General features: G+C 38.4%; 2 protein-coding genes across 7 annotated transcripts in view; both read left to right on the top strand.

Annotated features, from left to right (window-relative positions):
- The first annotated feature begins 6049 nt into the window (after positions 1 to 6049).
- Positions 6050 to 15382, top strand: LOC149651852 (uncharacterized). 6 transcript variants are annotated; one of them, XM_089848967.1, is made up of 7 exons: positions 6060 to 6189; positions 6262 to 7385; positions 8781 to 9127; positions 9299 to 9513; positions 13536 to 13822; positions 14548 to 14782; positions 14854 to 15382. In XM_089848967.1, exons 3-6 carry the CDS (start codon positions 9097 to 9099, stop codon positions 14780 to 14782), a joined length of 768 nt encoding a protein of 255 aa, XP_089705093.1. In that variant the 5' UTR covers positions 6060 to 6189; positions 6262 to 7385; positions 8781 to 9096; the 3' UTR covers positions 14854 to 15382. The 6 variants fall into 6 exon arrangements, with proteins under 6 accessions (XP_089705095.1, XP_089705093.1, XP_089705090.1 ...); XM_089848964.1 differs by having other exon boundaries at positions 6262 to 7231; positions 7298 to 9127; XM_089848965.1 differs by having other exon boundaries at positions 6262 to 7193; positions 7272 to 9127.
- LOC149651853 (glutamate receptor ionotropic, kainate glr-3-like) overlaps positions 11499 to 16429 on the top strand; it is a 105929-nt gene continuing 100998 nt past the window's right edge. The window contains exon 1 of the mRNA XM_089848970.1: positions 11499 to 11621. The gene's annotated coding sequence lies outside the window, so the exon portion shown is untranslated. The remainder of the gene's footprint in view (positions 11622 to 16429) is intronic.

Raw genomic sequence — 16429 nt, forward strand, 5'->3', positions numbered from 1 at the left:
TAGAAGAATAAAATGTCGCTCTTTATACAGTGTGGAAGAGATCAGAGCAACACCTATCTTTGTGGAAAACCCCCGAAAACCCCTGACGGACTACTTCACTGCAGTACATTTTCGAGCTCGTATACAGGGTGTGACATGTGTCATTGTATGCAAATGAGAACGTGCAACAAGTATCATAGTTAATATCGTTTAATGATACGCACTTTGAAACGTTAAAGACCTACGATTAAGCTTAGGAACTAAGGCATCACACTACAAATTAAAGGGCTGTTTGGTAAACCCATCAGCGTAAATGTTCGATGTGCCTACCGTCGTGGTGTAGGCACTCTTCAAGACGATTGTCCATGCCTTGTATTACGTTTTCTAGCATTTGAGGAGTGATTCGTTCAATTGCGCTTCGAATTCTGGCCTTCAAGTCGTCTACATTTAAAGGTTCTGTTGCAAACACCTTCCCCTTAACATATCCCCATAAGAAGAAATCAAGTGGGGTTAGGTCAGGGGATCTTGCTGGCCACGGAATTGGTCCACCTCTACCGATCCAACGGTTTGGAAAGTGCTCAGTAAGCCATTGGCGAACATTGACCGCTCAATGTGGTGGCGCACCATCCTGCTAGAACCACAGGTCCCGCATCACTGCTAATGGTAATGCGTCTATCGCATCACTAAACTCGTGGCTTTGGCCTACTAAGATAAGGAATCCATTCGAGGTTACGAAGGTCAGAATTTTCCGCGGCACTGAGAATTCGGCACAATATTCAATCAAACGTACGCGTCGTTACTAGCAGCTTGGTTCGTATAAACGTTGTAAGTCCTGTGTCGTAGACGAATGGCAGCCTACTCCAACCGAGAAAAATTGGACATGACGTTTATTTTGGGTGAATATCGCGGTAACGTTCAACAAGCGGCATTGCTTTATGCCGAACGCTTCCCAAACCGACGAAGGCCGGTTCGAAGAACCTTCACGAACATTAGAGACAACCTACGAGATTTCGGCAGTTTCGTCGTGCAAGACCGTCAACTTGGAAGAGACCGTATAATTGGTAATCATGATAGGGAAGTCGACATTCTAGCACGTTTTGAAGCCAATCCTCATACTAGTAGTAGAGCGGTCGGAGAAGAGGTTGGTCTAAGCCATTCAACCGTTCTTGCCATTTTACATCGGCATCACTACCGGCCCTATCATATCCACCTCCATCAAGCCTTAACGGACGATGACTACCTAAGACGTCAAGACTTCTGTCTTACCATGCGCGAGCTAATTGAAGCCGATCCATTGTTCTTAAGAAAGGTTCTTTTTTCTGATGAGGCGACATTTCACAGGGATGGTACGGTAAACCGACATAACTTACATTACTGGACCCAACGAAATCCATACTGGTTACGGCAACATTACCATCAAATTCGATGGAAGATGAATGTTTGGTGTGGCATTCTGGGGAACAGAATCATCGCACCTTTCTTCTTCGAGGACAACATTACTGGTGACAGGTATTTGCACTTCCTGCGCCACGAGTTTAGTGATGCGATAGACGTAATACCATTAGCAGTGATGCGGGACCTGTGGTTTCAGCAGGATGGTGCGCCACCACATTGGGCGGTCAATGTTCGCCAATGGCTAACTGAGCACTTTCCAAACCGTAGGATCGGTAGAGGTGGACCAATTCCGTGGCCAGCAAGATCCCCTGACCTAACCCCACTTGATTTCTTCTTATGGGGATATGTTAAGGGGAAGGTGTTTGCAACAGAACCTTTAAATGTAGACGACTTGAAGGCCAGAATTCGAAGCGAAAGTGAACGAATCACTCCTCAAATGCTAGAAAACGTAATACAAGGCATGGACAATCGTCTTGAAGAGTGCCTACACCACGACGGTAGGCAAATCGAACATTTACGCTGATGGGTTTACCAAACAGCCCTTTAATTACCTCTCCGTGTGACGTAGTCCAGGAGAGGTTCTGTAACGGCCGTGTCTGTCTGTGTGTCTGTCTGTCTGTGTGTGTGTGTGTGTGTGTGTCTGTCTGTCCGTTGTTACACCCACGTGACCGCGTTCGCAGTTTGCGTATCGGAGCAAACGTGTTCGCCATTTCCGAACTGCTTTCACAGTCACGGAAATGGCTCCTCTACTTGAGTTCTCACACCACCAATCTTCTGGTCTTTGTCCATACTAGACGGACACTAGTCTGTTCTTACTGGCTGCTAATCACCACCATCTTCTGGTCTTCGTCCATTCCACGTGGACACCAGTCTGTACATACTGGCTTCTAATCACCACCATCTTTTGTTCTTTGTCAATCCCACATTGACACCCGTCTGCACTTACACTGCCTTCTAACACCACCATCCACTGGTCTTCCGTCTATTCCACATAGACACCAATCTGTATCATTGGCTTCTACTCCATTATCATCGTTTGGTTTTAGGATATACGCGGCGATCAGCTAGGGTTACGAGAAACGTCTAGCCTCCCTAAGGTAGGATCGCTACCAAAGGTTTTCGCATTTGCGGTTTTTCCTTACTATTATAATGGAAACGAATCGTATATATACCCCAAAATTTGAAGAAAGCGGGAAGAGGGGTACCCTTCACTTTAAACGTCAATATTAGCAAAGTTTGAGAAGATAATAAGTATAACTTTATTTTAAACGATTTAACTATTATTAATGTTAATTATTGAAGATTAAAATAATTAAAAATAATTATATTTATTTAAATATTAAAGATAAACCTCTCGTGCAAAGAGAGAGATTATCATTGCCTCCTATATCTACCAAGGCCCGCGCATGCGATATATTTCCTTCATTGCCTCCTATATCTATCAAGGCCCGTGCATTGTGATATATTTCATTCATTGCATAAACATAAGCGAGATTGTTTTGGGAAAAAAATACTGCTTCCACTAATGCGTTTATACTCCTTGTTACTGTTGTATAGAGTAATCATGATAAAAGCTTAAAAAATTACGAGAGGACAGACCTTTTTTATCCTCATTCAAAAATATTTTTTGGTGCTAAGACTGCTTTAAAAAATCCAAACGGTTAGGCATTGGTAAAAAAGACAAATGATATTTTTCAAATCTTATGAGATAACGCCCACCTATAGTTGAAAATTGCCGTTTTTTATCCGCGGGAGCCATTCCTTATGAGAATTTCGATGCTAGTAGGTTGTCAATTAAACTACCGGTATATTATTGTTGTTGGAAATTGGATATTAAGTCAAATTAAGTGGTTGTAAAGAGCCAGCAGGTTTTTGCCACTTCTTTTTGTGAGTATTTGATTTTTATATGTAAAATGGAGGAAGATAATGTTGAGAGTAAGGATGAAATGCGGAAGCGCAAAGCGCGGGAAAGGATGAGGGCAAAAGGTCGACGTTTTCATTGGATACTTAAGGTTATATAATCTTCTCGACACGGAGAGGTAATATTTTGGTTTTCCCGACTTGTTTGTAGTGTGATGCCTTAGTTCCTAAGCTTAATCGTAGGTCTTTAACGTTTCAAAGTGCGTATCATTAAACGATATTCACTATGATACTTCTTGCACGTTCTCAATTGCATACAATGACACATGTCACACCCTGTATAGGAGCTCGAAAATGTACTGCAGTGAAGTAGCCCGTCAGGGGTTTCGGGGGTTTTCCACAAAGGTAGGTGTTGCTCTGATCTCTTCCACACTGTATAATTTTTAGTGTTTCCTATTTGACGTAAAAGCCAGTTTCACGTCTATACTCAACGGTTTATACTCTGGTGGTCTTCAACTAGTAAACGATCCCGTACGTTTAACCATGAATCTTTTTATAAACATTTAGTTTATCTCACTAAGTATTAAATCAATTTTCAAATTATCCATGTCCATTCTTAAATTATTGATGTATTTTTTTCAAATTTATTGATATTGTAACTTGTATTGTAATCAAAGTCGGTACTGTGGCATTACTACTGTGACGAAGGTCAGTTAAAAACTATTAGCATCATCGTAGCAGTTGCTTGATACGATGTTGCTAAGAACTGTTCATATGTGTCTCACTTATACCAAACAGTATTGGTAAACTTATGATTAAAAGTGTTTAACGGTATCTGAAAATATTTATACTGCTTGTACGACTTGAAATTGTTTCTTTTAATGATGCGAATAAATATTGAAACACTCATTTAAAATATGAAAATACAAGTAGGATGTCAAAACAAACCAAGTAATGAAGCGTGGAAATAGTTCATAAAAGTCCATTATCTTTTCCCTGAAGTTTGGTTTTAATATTTCCTTCTGCTAAGCTAAGGTGAGCTATATTTGTTTCGGAATATATTTTAGGGTTCGATATAGTGATAGCTACACGCATGAATATGCTTAAACATGATTGACTTTGATAACCTTAACATGGATATAATACCTATCGCTCCAGTTAAGAAAAATAACTATGAGTTTTTCAATTTGATACTTCAGAAGAAATTAACGACAAACGTTCTCGTAACCCAATTATTTATTTGTAGCAGTTCTTAACAACTGAAAGAAACTTGTTAAATTAGTTCATATCTTTACTGACGAAAACGTTTTTTAGTTCTGCTTACTTCCAATATGCAGTTATATGCATCTTGCAAGATGTATATCATGTCGACCTGCCTTGAATGCACCCTACAGATAGTTTACAACCCCCTTTCTTTCTATCGTAATGGTCACGAAAGGAGAGATATAACAATATTTAAAGGCAAGGGCGATATCAGTGGCGTCCCTTGATGATTGCTTTTCTTCTGCCTATCTCTGTAAGGCATCCGTTTTAGCTCCACCCTCCTCCAACAATGTCATTGGTTCCTGCTGTTTGCAGGGTCAAATATGTGTGTGAGAGATTGGCTGAAATACTGAGGACTCCAATCAGCCGCCTCTTGTTTTAAAAACTGCTTTTGACATATAGGAGTTTAAAATATCATCTTCTTTCGTTTCTCGTTTTCGTTGAATCAAAGATGAACAACGAAATGACCTTCCACATTTAAAATAGAAATGTTCTGCCTTGTATTAATAATAGTTGCGAAGAGTAGTCTGATTAGAAGCTACGAGTCGATTTAGTGAAGGAATGCTTCAAACGCCATTCGAGTTTATCCCATAGGAGAGGACGCTAAAAAGTGCGTGGCTTTTGATCATACCAGGAAAAAACTCTTGAGCCAAAAATTAAATTTTCACTAAAAAAACCAAATGGAAGAACTATTTAACTCGAGCAATCGCTACAACTTGACTTTTGCATTTTCGGATAAGGTAAAAATTAAGCACTTTCCTAAGAATTAAGTGTAGCATTTATTACGAAATTACACATTTATATATTTTATTACCTTCATTTTACCCAGAATATTATCACCACTAAGTTTTAGATTTTTTGTTTTGTAACTTTACCAATTTATTTCATATCACTACTACTATTTAAGTTATAAAGATTAAATTTTAATTCATCTCACTACTCTACTACGTCGTTTGCAGAAGTAAATAAAATTCGCACGTGCTTCAGTTTAAAGATCACTCAATTTAAAGAGTATATTCAGCAACTTTCATGTCGAAAGACACTTGTTGGAAAACAGTAAACTAAATCCCCTTTATAATTTGACTGCTTACATCAATTTGAAAAATAATTCATATCAGAGTTAATAAAGGCAGAGCAAAGAGGAAAATAGTTTTAACTATCGATCAATTTTTTATAAAAGCTAGGTGTCAGGAAAAATTTCAAAGCTATAAAATTATACGTACAATAGCCACAGATAATAGTGTTGATTTTTTTAATGATTTTAAAGCCAATTATATACAATTTTAACGAAATTAAGAATATTTACGCGCAAAGATATGTTTACTACATTTACGCGCAAAGATATGTTTACTACATTTACGCGCAAAGATATGTTTACTACATTTACGCGCAAAGATATGTTTACTACATTTACGCGCAAAGATATGTTTACTACATTTACGCGCAAAGATATGTTTACTACATTTACGCGCAAAGATATGTTTACTACATTTACGCGTGAATGTTGACGCCGACCAAATTTTTTTTGAGTCACCGGAAAACATATCAGGACCGATAGTTTAAAGTGGATAAATACATTAAATAGCGGCTGGAGAAATGGGTCAAGATGTTCTTGATGGCGCCTTATTCTCCGTACTACGAAATTGGTTTTGCATTGGCTCGATACGTGCTTTTGAGCCTCAAAAATGTGAAGTATGCCTGCATTTATGATAGTTTTCCCAAACAAAAAACATCATATGAAAAACTTTGGAAATAATATTTCAGACTTATCTTTATGAGTAATAAATGGGTCGAAGGACGTGTGAAGGAGATCAATGATACTAAATGGATAACAAGTCACGCGAAACATGGTTTCGCTATTGAAAATAGTTTAAGTACAAGAATGATTTTTCTCGTGTTTTATAATAGATAAAGCGTCTTACAACAAATCTAGGAGTTTTATATTTATAGTCCTTCAAAGGTTTTTTTTTTTTTTGAATATTTTTAAAAATATGCATTAAATATCACGAACATGAGAGAAGTATAGTACCTGATACAAAACATCGTGTTGTATATTTAACAAAAAATTTAATTATTGTTTGTAAAAGTCGCTTTGAAAAACTGATGGCCGTCTAGTCTCTGAATCCTATCAATTAAATTTTCCTTAAGATTCTAGACACCGTTGTACTCCAATTTTGCCCATTTGAGAGGGATCCGTTGATACTTCATGTAGCTCCAATTAGTTACTTCGATTCTTACTCAATCTTTTCAAGCGAGCCCATTAGAAGCGGGCGTTCACAAAAGATGCTCTACATCAAGGGACTCGAGAACACAGTATGGATCTGCAACCTTGTGTCACTGATATTAGTTTCGTTAGTATCTCTTGTAGCTGCCAGAAAAAGAATGAGATTCAGGGAGTCCAATTCGGGAATCTTCACGAAATACATTTGGATTTACATTTCGGATTTTCTGCGGAATCGTAAGTGCCAAATATATAATTAAAGCACGAGTCCAATTTAAAAGGGAAGTAAAAAGTTTGATGTACAAATAATTTCGATGCTTCAACGAAAACGTGGTCTAAAAAGCTAATATCTTAGACATGTCACTTAAAATATGCTTTTAAAAGAAGTGGGAAGAGGCAACTCTAACCTCCTCATCGTAAAAAAACACAAACTAGAAAACCTGCTAAATGTATTGACTAATCGAGTAAAGTCGAAGTAATTTTAATTTTAATCAAGGTTTCGATTTGTTGTTGGTAAATCACGGATAGTAGAGTTTTTTACTTCACATTCAAGGAAACAAATTTAGTTCAAATGCCTAGGTGTATTTCCAACCTTACTGGCGGACATTCTTCTTAGCGAACGGTTTAGCTGGAGGGAAAGAGTTGAAAAAGACGTCACCGTGGATATGTATAATCAGAAGTGGATCATATTACAGCTCCCTAGAAGTACAGGACGATATAACATCGCTGTGCATCAGCATTGTCTCCCAGCACTGAAGGAAAAAGGGTAAATGCCAAACGCAGCGGCGAATTTGTGAACTAAACCAGAGGAATGATTTTGGCGCGAAAGAAATTTTTAAAAAGCGGGGCAAGCAAACGGAAGTAAGTGGTAGCCAATGAGGAAAGGTTCGAGAGAGATGAGCGCGAAAGGAAACAAGTTGTTCCATACATAGTGTTGGGTTGTGAATATAATAGTAGAAGTCCACTTTATTTTTCCGATTTTAAAAAGTAATTGGCGGTCTATAGGTATTTTTAAACGCTTTTGTTGAAAATGAAATTAATATGAATTCAAATGATCAAAATAGCCTTCATCAAGCTAGATATTTTTCAGTTTTACAAAACGTTTTAGTCGCTTTTAAAATCAGACAAATCGTGTTGAAATGTGTCTTTCATTTGGGCATGCGACGATTGTAATTAGTTAGATTGATCGTAGGCGTTTTTCCTAATTAGCAAAGAAACATAAGCCATTCTAAACAAAATTATAACGCGATAACAAGTCACACTAATCACGACACTGACGGCTGTCTGACAGCAGAAGTTGATGACTTCTTATCCTGGGAAGTATTGGACACTAAGGCATTATATAGTATCCATCCCTGCAAGTCAAAATTGCCTATGGCAATCGTAAAAGAGGGTAGGAAGTTTCCTCCCCACTAGGAAAACTATCTAATATACTGAAAAAATCCCACGCCGAGAGGCTGTGGCACTCAAACTGTGGGGTGTGTTCAAAACTTCTTTAGCGCCAATCGTTGAAAAGCCGTCTGGCTAGAACTCTCTGAAAATCCATTACAATCCGTGGGCCTAGGACCCCACACTAGTTTGAACGGAATTTCTAGCAATCTATTAAAACAGCTGTTCTTGTCACCGTTTCTGATTCGTTACCTCAAACCACAGGACACACCTTAAAGTTTCATTACTTGCCCGCTGCTGGCGCTCAAATCAGCCTGCCAACTGAAAATGAGGGAAATGCCGTAGGTGGCGCGGTGATCGGGCCTAATAAGAAGTTGGCTAACAGAGATGGTTCTGGATATGGTTAGAGTCCAATACTTCCCAGGATAAGAAGTCATAAACTTCTGCTGACAGCCATTACCATCAACCCGAACTTCCGTATGTTAACGTAACTCCAGATCCGGGTTAAAGGGCAAACTATACCTGTAAAACTGAACTATAGATGGCGGGCTTGGATGTCTTGGAAGAAAACACTGTTTACAAAAGAACAACCTACGTCCAGTACTTATAGGGAGCTGTAATATGATCCACTTATGGTATAATTAGCTTGTTTGACAATCTCCCCCACCCTCAGGCAAAATCTACTCGGTTCTGAGACAAGGTCGCCCTATGATGTGACAATATCCCCAGGATGGTGGGCCAAAATTCCCGATAGCAGTTTAGCGAAACTAAAATATGCAGAACCAAATAAATTTGACTAAATGATTAAACAAAATTTTGGATACATTTGGCCAACACATTTTGTTCGAGATATTAATATGTTCCTTTATAGGAAGCCCACCCTTGATATGTATTCAATCAGGGACGGATGTAATTTTAGATGCAGGAATGGGGAACAGAGTAATCTTGGCGCGTCAAAGTCCTGAACTCCCTTCCCGGGACGCGATGGTATGAAAGAAGAGGCGGGTCATAGTGACAGAGGTAAAAACGAATTACGTTTTTTTGCCGTTCCCGTCATCAACGTCATCACAACGTAGTTTAAGTCAGCCAATAAGATAATTTAAAATTTAAAAAGAGGGGCTGAAGTAAATACTAACTGTTCTCCATTCCTGCTTCTAAAATTACATTCATCCCCGATTCAATGATATTTAGCGGTAACATCTTCGGAAAAACGTGGTGTGAAGAGATTTCTGCCTTCAGTTTGGATTTTTGGGACGATGATACTGACCTGGGCGTGGTCGGGCAATTTGACTGGAACACTTTTGGCTGGTCATTCATCGAAAATTGATACCATTGAAGATTTGATTTCAACGTCTAACGTTTTCGTTACGATGAAACCGGGAACTAATATCTTCGTGTTAATGAGCGTAAGTTAAGTCTACAGTGTGGAAGAGATCAGAGCAACACCTATCTTTGTGGAAAACCCCCAAAACCCCTGACGGACTACTTCACTGCAGTACATTTTCGAGCTCGTATACAGGGTGTGACATGTGTCATTGTATGCAAATGAGAACGTGCAACAAGTATCATAGTTAATATCGTTTAATGATACGCACTTTGAAACGTTAAAGACCTACGATTAAGCTTAGGAACTAAGGCATCACACTACAAATTAAAGGGCTGTTTGGTAAACCCATCAGCGTAAATGTTCGATTTGCCTACCGTCGTGGTGTAGGCACTCTTCAAGACGATTGTCCATGCCTTGTATTACGTTTTCTAGCATTTGAGGAGTGATTCGTTCAATTGCGCTTCGAATTCTGGCCTTCAAGTCGTCTACATTTAAAGGTTCTGTTGCAAACACCTTCCCCTTAACATATCCCCATAAGAAGAAATCAAGTGGGGTTAGGTCAGGGGATCTTGCTGGGCACGGAATTGGTCCACCTCTACCGATCCAACGGTTTGGAAAGTGCTCAGTAAGCCATTGGCGAACATTGACCGCTCAATGTGGTGGCGCACCATCCTGCTGGAACCACAGGTCCCGCATCACTGCTAATGGTAATGCGTCTATCGCATCACTAAACTCGTGGCTGTGGCCTACTAAGATAAGGAATCCATTCGAGGTTACGAAGGTCAGAATTTTCCGCTTCACTGAGAATTCGGCACATTATTCAATCAAACGTACGCGTCGTTACTAGCAGCTTGGTTCGTATAAACGTTGTAAGTCCTGTGTCGTAGACGAATGGCAGCCTACTCCAACCGAGAAAAATTGGACATGACGTTTATTTTGGGTGAATATCGCCGTAACGTTCAAAAAGCGGCATTGCTTTATGCCGAACGCTTCCCAAACCGACGAAGGCCGGTTCGAAGAACCTTCACGAACATTAGAGACAACCTACGAGATTTCGGCAGTTTCGTCGTGCAAGACCGTCAACTTAGAAGAGACCGTATAATTGGTAATCATGATAGGGAAGTCGACATTCTAGCACGTTTTGAAGCCAATCCTCATACTAGTAGTAGAGCGGTCGGAGAAGAGGTTGGTCTAAGCCATTCAACCGTTCTTGCCATTTTACATCGGCATCACTACCGGCCCTATCATATCCACCTCCATCAAGCCTTAACGGACGATGACTACCTAAGACGTCAAGACTTCTGTCTTACCATGCGCGAGCTAATTGAAGCCGATCCATTGTTCTTAAGAAAGGTTCTTTTTTCTGATGAGGCGACATTTCACAGGGATGGTACGGTAAACCGACATAACTTACATTACTGGACCCAACGAAATCCATACTGGTTACGGCAACATTACCATCAAATTCGATGGAAGATGAATGTTTGGTGTGGCATTCTGGGGAACAGAATCATCGCACCTTTCTTCTTCGAGGACAACATTACTGGTGACAGGTATTTGCACTTCCTGCGCCACGAGTTTAGTGATGCGATAGACGTATTACCATTAGCAGTGATGCGGGACCTGTGGTTTCAGCAGGATGGTGCGCCACCACATTGGGCGGTCAATGTTCGCCAATGGCTAACTGAGCACTTTCCAAACCGTAGGATCGGTAGAGGTGGACCAATTCCGTGGCCAGCAAGATCCCCTGACCTAACCCCACTTTATTTCTTCTTATGGGGATATGTTAAGGGGAAGGTGTTTGCAACAGAACCTTTAAATGTAGACGACTTGAAGGCCAGAATTCGAAGCGCAATTGAACGAATCACTCCTCAAATGCTAGAAAACGTAATACAAGGCATGGACAATCGTCTTGAAGAGTGCCTACACCACGACGGTAGGCAAATCGAACATTTACGCTGATGGGTTTACCAAACAGCCCTTTAATTTGTAGTGTGATGCCTTAGTTCCTAAGCTTAATCGTAGGTCTTTAACGTTTCAAAGTGCGTATCATTAAACGATATTCACTATGATACTTCTTGCACGTTCTCAATTGCATACAATGACACATGTCACACCCTGTATAGGAGCTCGAAAATGTACTGCAGTGAAGTAGCCCGTCAGGGGTTTTGGGGGTTTTCCACAAAGGTAGGTGTTGCTCTGATCTCTTCCACACTGTATTAGTTGAATAGCTTTGTCTTTCATAAAACAAAGACAAGACCCAGGCATGAAGCTGATAGCCTCTAGTTCTGAAAGTTGTGACGATGAGCTTTTTAACATATCCAATCGAGCTCGCGTGCATCAAGAGAAAAATTCGAAAATCTCGGCATAGACCGAGAACGAGTTTTTTAAGCAGCGCTCCACAGCGGTGGAGATTGAAGTTAAACAGGCGGGGCTAATATTAGGCTGATTAAGTTCAAGCATTGAGGGTTCATTGATGATGTGTTTACATTACGGCGTATCGTGTGGCGTCCAAATGTTTTTTAAAGACGGTATTTAATTAAAAATGAATGGATAAATTAGAGGCCTTAGCTAAAGATATAAAAGATAAAGCAAAATTCGAAATTAATATTATAAAAATCCGTTTCGTTATTTTAACTCGATCCGCCAAAACAAAAACTCTGATCGTTTGCTAAGATCTCCGTCTCCCTATTGGCCGAGTAGCTCATCAAGTTTCATGTCTTTTAGGGTGGGGGGGGGGGGCGAAATGTTTTAGCGCGACCCAGCTTTCCGTGGCTGACTTTAGTTGGGGCCGAGAATTATACTAGGGAGTAAGGAACGTTAGAGGGAGTGTTGATCTAATGCTAAAAAAACCGTCATACAGTGGCAAATGGGAAAGAAAGTGGGGGTAGGATCTTCGTTCCACAATTTTAGCTAACGCGCAGGCGCGAGTGACGTCGTTTACTACCGCCAAATTTTAAATCCTCTCTGCCGCCAGCTTCCGCTTCCATCGACTGCTGCCCCACTCACTCTGTTCAACCAACATTGCCAACAATCACCGTCTGTTGGGAGGAAACCGAGGCTTAATAAAAATACCAAATTTTTTTGTAACGGTTGTAGGACTGATTCAAGGTATTCGCTTAAAAATATATGAAAGGAATATCCTTCCACGCGTTTCTAAAGCCAAAAACCCAGATAGAAAAATGTAAAAGATGGATATTAGCTTTCACTAGCTTCTATTCACATTCAATAAATTTCAAGCTTTGTTTTTGGTTTGGGAAATGGTTTGAAAACGATATTTCCCATGTCGGGTCTTGTTAAATACTTATAGGTTACTTGAACAATTAAAAAACAACACCATGGCAGAAATTCAAACACGAACTTCCCCTTCTAGTTCAAAGCCGGTTTTTAAATTTGACGCATGCGCGCGGACACCGCGATGAGAACCCGAGTCAGCGCCAGAGAGAGAGACGAGTTTAGCCACGAAGCGAACGAACGCGCCTATTCACTTTAACACTCCCTCTCAAGTCTCTCCTCCCTGGTTTCCTCCCAACAGACGGTGATTGTTGGCAATGTTGGTTGAACAGAGTGAGTGGGGCAGCAGTCGATGGAAGCGGAAGCTGGCGGCAGAGAGGATTTAAAATTTGGCGGTTTTTTTAGCATTAGATCAACACTCCCTCTTACGTTCCTTACTCCCTGGTCGAAGAAACTGTTTTGGGAGATCGTGGAAATCATAGTGGGGACTCTTTAGAAACACAAATTCTGAGAAAAATAGATTTGGGGGGTAAAAGGATATATTTTTGGAATTCCATGGGATCAATTGTTAAGTGTTTCTTAAGTATATTTTATTAAGACACTCTTAAGAAATAATTTTGGGAAAAAGGTGCCAAACTTCCTAATATTTCCCATTGATACATCTTAAGAAATTCTAAAACACTCTTTCTAATATTTCTTACGCTTTCTTAAGAACTTTTTGTGTAAGGGAAAGTCGCGCTTTATTTTTATCTAGTAAAATGCATGATTGACTCTGCTATAACTAGGAATCGATGGCATAAAGAGGAATCGATTACAGACATCATTATGTTTGCAGAAGTAATTAATTTTTTGCATTTCAAATTTTAGAAAAATGATTCTGCGTATTCAGCTTTGTCGAAAAAAGGAGTGGAAACATTTCAATTCCTTAATGATCCGAATGTCATAAAACGATTGGCGTATGGCAGAGCTGCTATTATTGAACAAACACAAATGTTTTGGGACGCAGGACATGGACATTTGATTCAACTAAAAAAACAACTGGATGATCAACAAAGACGTATTTATGTGGGAAAGAAAACCTACGAGCCTACATTCGCCCATATGTTTTTCAACAAAAATATTCCTCGAGAAATCTTGGAAAATATCGACTACACGTAAATACATCTCTATCCTTACAGAAATAATGGATTGCATGAGACTTTACTTCAAAGTAGTTCATTTAAGTTCATAGTAGTTCATAGTAGTTCATATAAGTTCATAGTAGTTCATATAAGTTCATAGTAGTTCATATAAGTTCATAGTAGTTCATATAAGTTAATAGTAGTTCATGTAAGTTCATAGTAGTTCATAGTAGTTCATAAAAGTTCATACAAGTTCATAGTAGTTCAATTTAGTTCATAGTTATTTAACATGGATAAGCTCCTTTTAGCCCATTGTATTTCGGAACCTTGTTTTGAAAACTACTTAAGCTCCCATCATACACCTTCGTCAACGTCTTAATGTTTTAACTTACTGAGGCTTGTATTTAATATAGACACAACCGTAATATTAAAATAGTTCGATTCACGGCATATATGCTCATTATTGGCTTGCGTATTCCATTCATGAGTTAATCAATCTATGATGTAACTTTCACGACTCAATTGTGAGCCTAAGTAGCACAGAACTATAGTGCAACGAGAATTTTAGATTTTAATTGTTAGAAGTTAATAATTTGAGGTGGATACTTTTAAAATTTGGAGTATCCTAAAATTACACGCTACACATTAAAGAAGCGAAGATCAGCTTATCTAGTATTCTTCGTAGAGTAATTTTGCGTAGCTCATTCCCTTAATCAAGCGTCGATATTTTCATTATTTAATCTTTGTTTTGCCCACAGTGTCGCAAGAATATTTGAAACTAGTCTAGTTTCCACACATTTCTTTAATGAAAAATTTAAAGCTCAGAATTACCTGCTCGAGTCTGACAGTTTGATATTGGACGAACCCATGGACTTGATCTTTCTCTGTTCCGTGTTTCGAGTCTTTGTTGTTGGAAACACTTTGGCTGCATTGGCTTTCATCTTTGAAGTGGTACTGTATGTAGTAAAATTTTGTACCACCGTTCTAAAATAGGTACATAGCTATTTAAGTCTTATTTAAATGTATAATGGGAATAAATACAGCGATTTCTTTTTCTACTACAGGGTCAAAAATTGCAGAAGAAATTTTACGGAAAATCGTTCTTATCAATCTTTGAAGATTTTTATGATCTTCAAGATCGACTCACATTTATTTAAATGATATTCAGTTTTGATAGAATTAAAGAAATTGCGTTCAGCTATCGAAAATTATGCTCTTGTATTAATGGTAACCAAAGCCCATTAATTTTCGACAACATAATGCCGCTCTTAAATTTCGGACAGGGATTTTTTTCCAATTAAATAAACCGTAAAATGTTAATTTACTTATTCATTCATTATAAACCACTATAGATATAATTGATCCATTATGTAATATTGTATAACTGCTTGACCACTTTTTTACTGCCACCGTGAAAGGAGTTTTATACTCGTTAATGACGAACGAATACGTGAGCCTGATGTAATACTGTTTTTTTAATTGCCGTGAATAACATACGAAGTCGTTTCCAATAAGAATGTAAATTTTCTATTGAGTAAAACCAAATTGCAATGTCTTTTCAGAAATGTTTTTTCTATTAACGATTGAAAAATTGTCTTAGCGTATGAAGATACTAAGTTTTCGGCCATCACGCTTACCACACACACTCTAGTTTCTAAATTTTATGATGTATATGTAATAGATGAATGTAAGATATTTTTCGAAAAATCTAAACATTTCTACTAGTAAAATTTTAACATTAAAATGTCACGTTAGAATAAATTTTGCAGCGGATTTTTCCTTACAAAGTATGATATAGGTCATAATGACGGTCGAAATTTCAATTCCTTTACTCTTATAGTAACGTGAATGAATTCATGATAAAATTAGATGAGGTTGTGTTAATTATTATTACATATCTAGATATGTTCACCTACATTGGCATTATGCTCACTCATTTTCACGAATTTTAATTCAATTTTCTTCATCAGTTAAATCACATCTAAAATAGCTAAGATATTAAACCGTTGCAATTGGTATTATTTCTTATTAGTCGGTAAAGTTGAAGAATACAATACTTATTTATTATCACAAATAGACGGAATGGAATATCGAATTTAAAATAACTTTTTATATATGTATCTTTAAATATAATCTCACCTATAACTTCATTTTGCACCCAAGAAAACGTCCATATTTTAACAAGAAACGTTTTTAAACTTAATCGAAAAGTGTCAATTCAAGATGATTTTTGGGGCAGATAGTTCTTTAATCGTAATAGTTATTTGGTTACAAATTGTGCCCATTTCTACTTAATAATATAATAAAGAACATATAGCTATTTATAAAATAAATAAAAGTTTTAAAAGTGTACAAGAATATTTTTGAACATTTATAATTTTTTTCTCGGTCGAATTTTTCCTCTCGGAGTGACGATGACTTCACGGAGAGGGATTATACTGAACGTGTCTGTCTGTGGGTCTGTCACGATGTTCGCAATTGGCAAATCGGAGCAATTTTATTAGCAATATCCTGACCGCGTTCGCGGTTCACAGAAAGCAATATTAACTCCTCCTCCATTATCATCGTTAGGGTTAGGATGTACGCTGCGAGGGCATTCATGAATGGTGATCCTGACGTACAAAAGCTTGTTAAAACCTC

The sequence above is a fragment of the Phalangium opilio genome, unplaced genomic scaffold (assembly GCF_054372755.1).
Source record: "Phalangium opilio isolate 3A_F unplaced genomic scaffold, DU_Popi_V2 ptg000082l_1, whole genome shotgun sequence".
In the NCBI taxonomy this organism is placed as follows: Eukaryota; Metazoa; Arthropoda; class Arachnida; order Opiliones; family Phalangiidae; genus Phalangium; species Phalangium opilio.

Excerpts from the sequence above, each read along its gene's own strand:
- LOC149651852 (XM_089848967.1), top strand. The coding sequence starts at position 9,097 with ATGAAAGAAGAGGCGGGTCATAGTGACAGAG. Across the intron at positions 9,128-9,298 it reads GGCGGGTCATAGTGACAGAG|CGGTAACATCTTCGGAAAAA; the intron begins GTAAAAACGAAT and ends AATGATATTTAG. Across the intron at positions 13,823-14,547 it reads TTGGAAAATATCGACTACAC|TGTCGCAAGAATATTTGAAA; the intron begins GTAAATACATCT and ends TTTTGCCCACAG.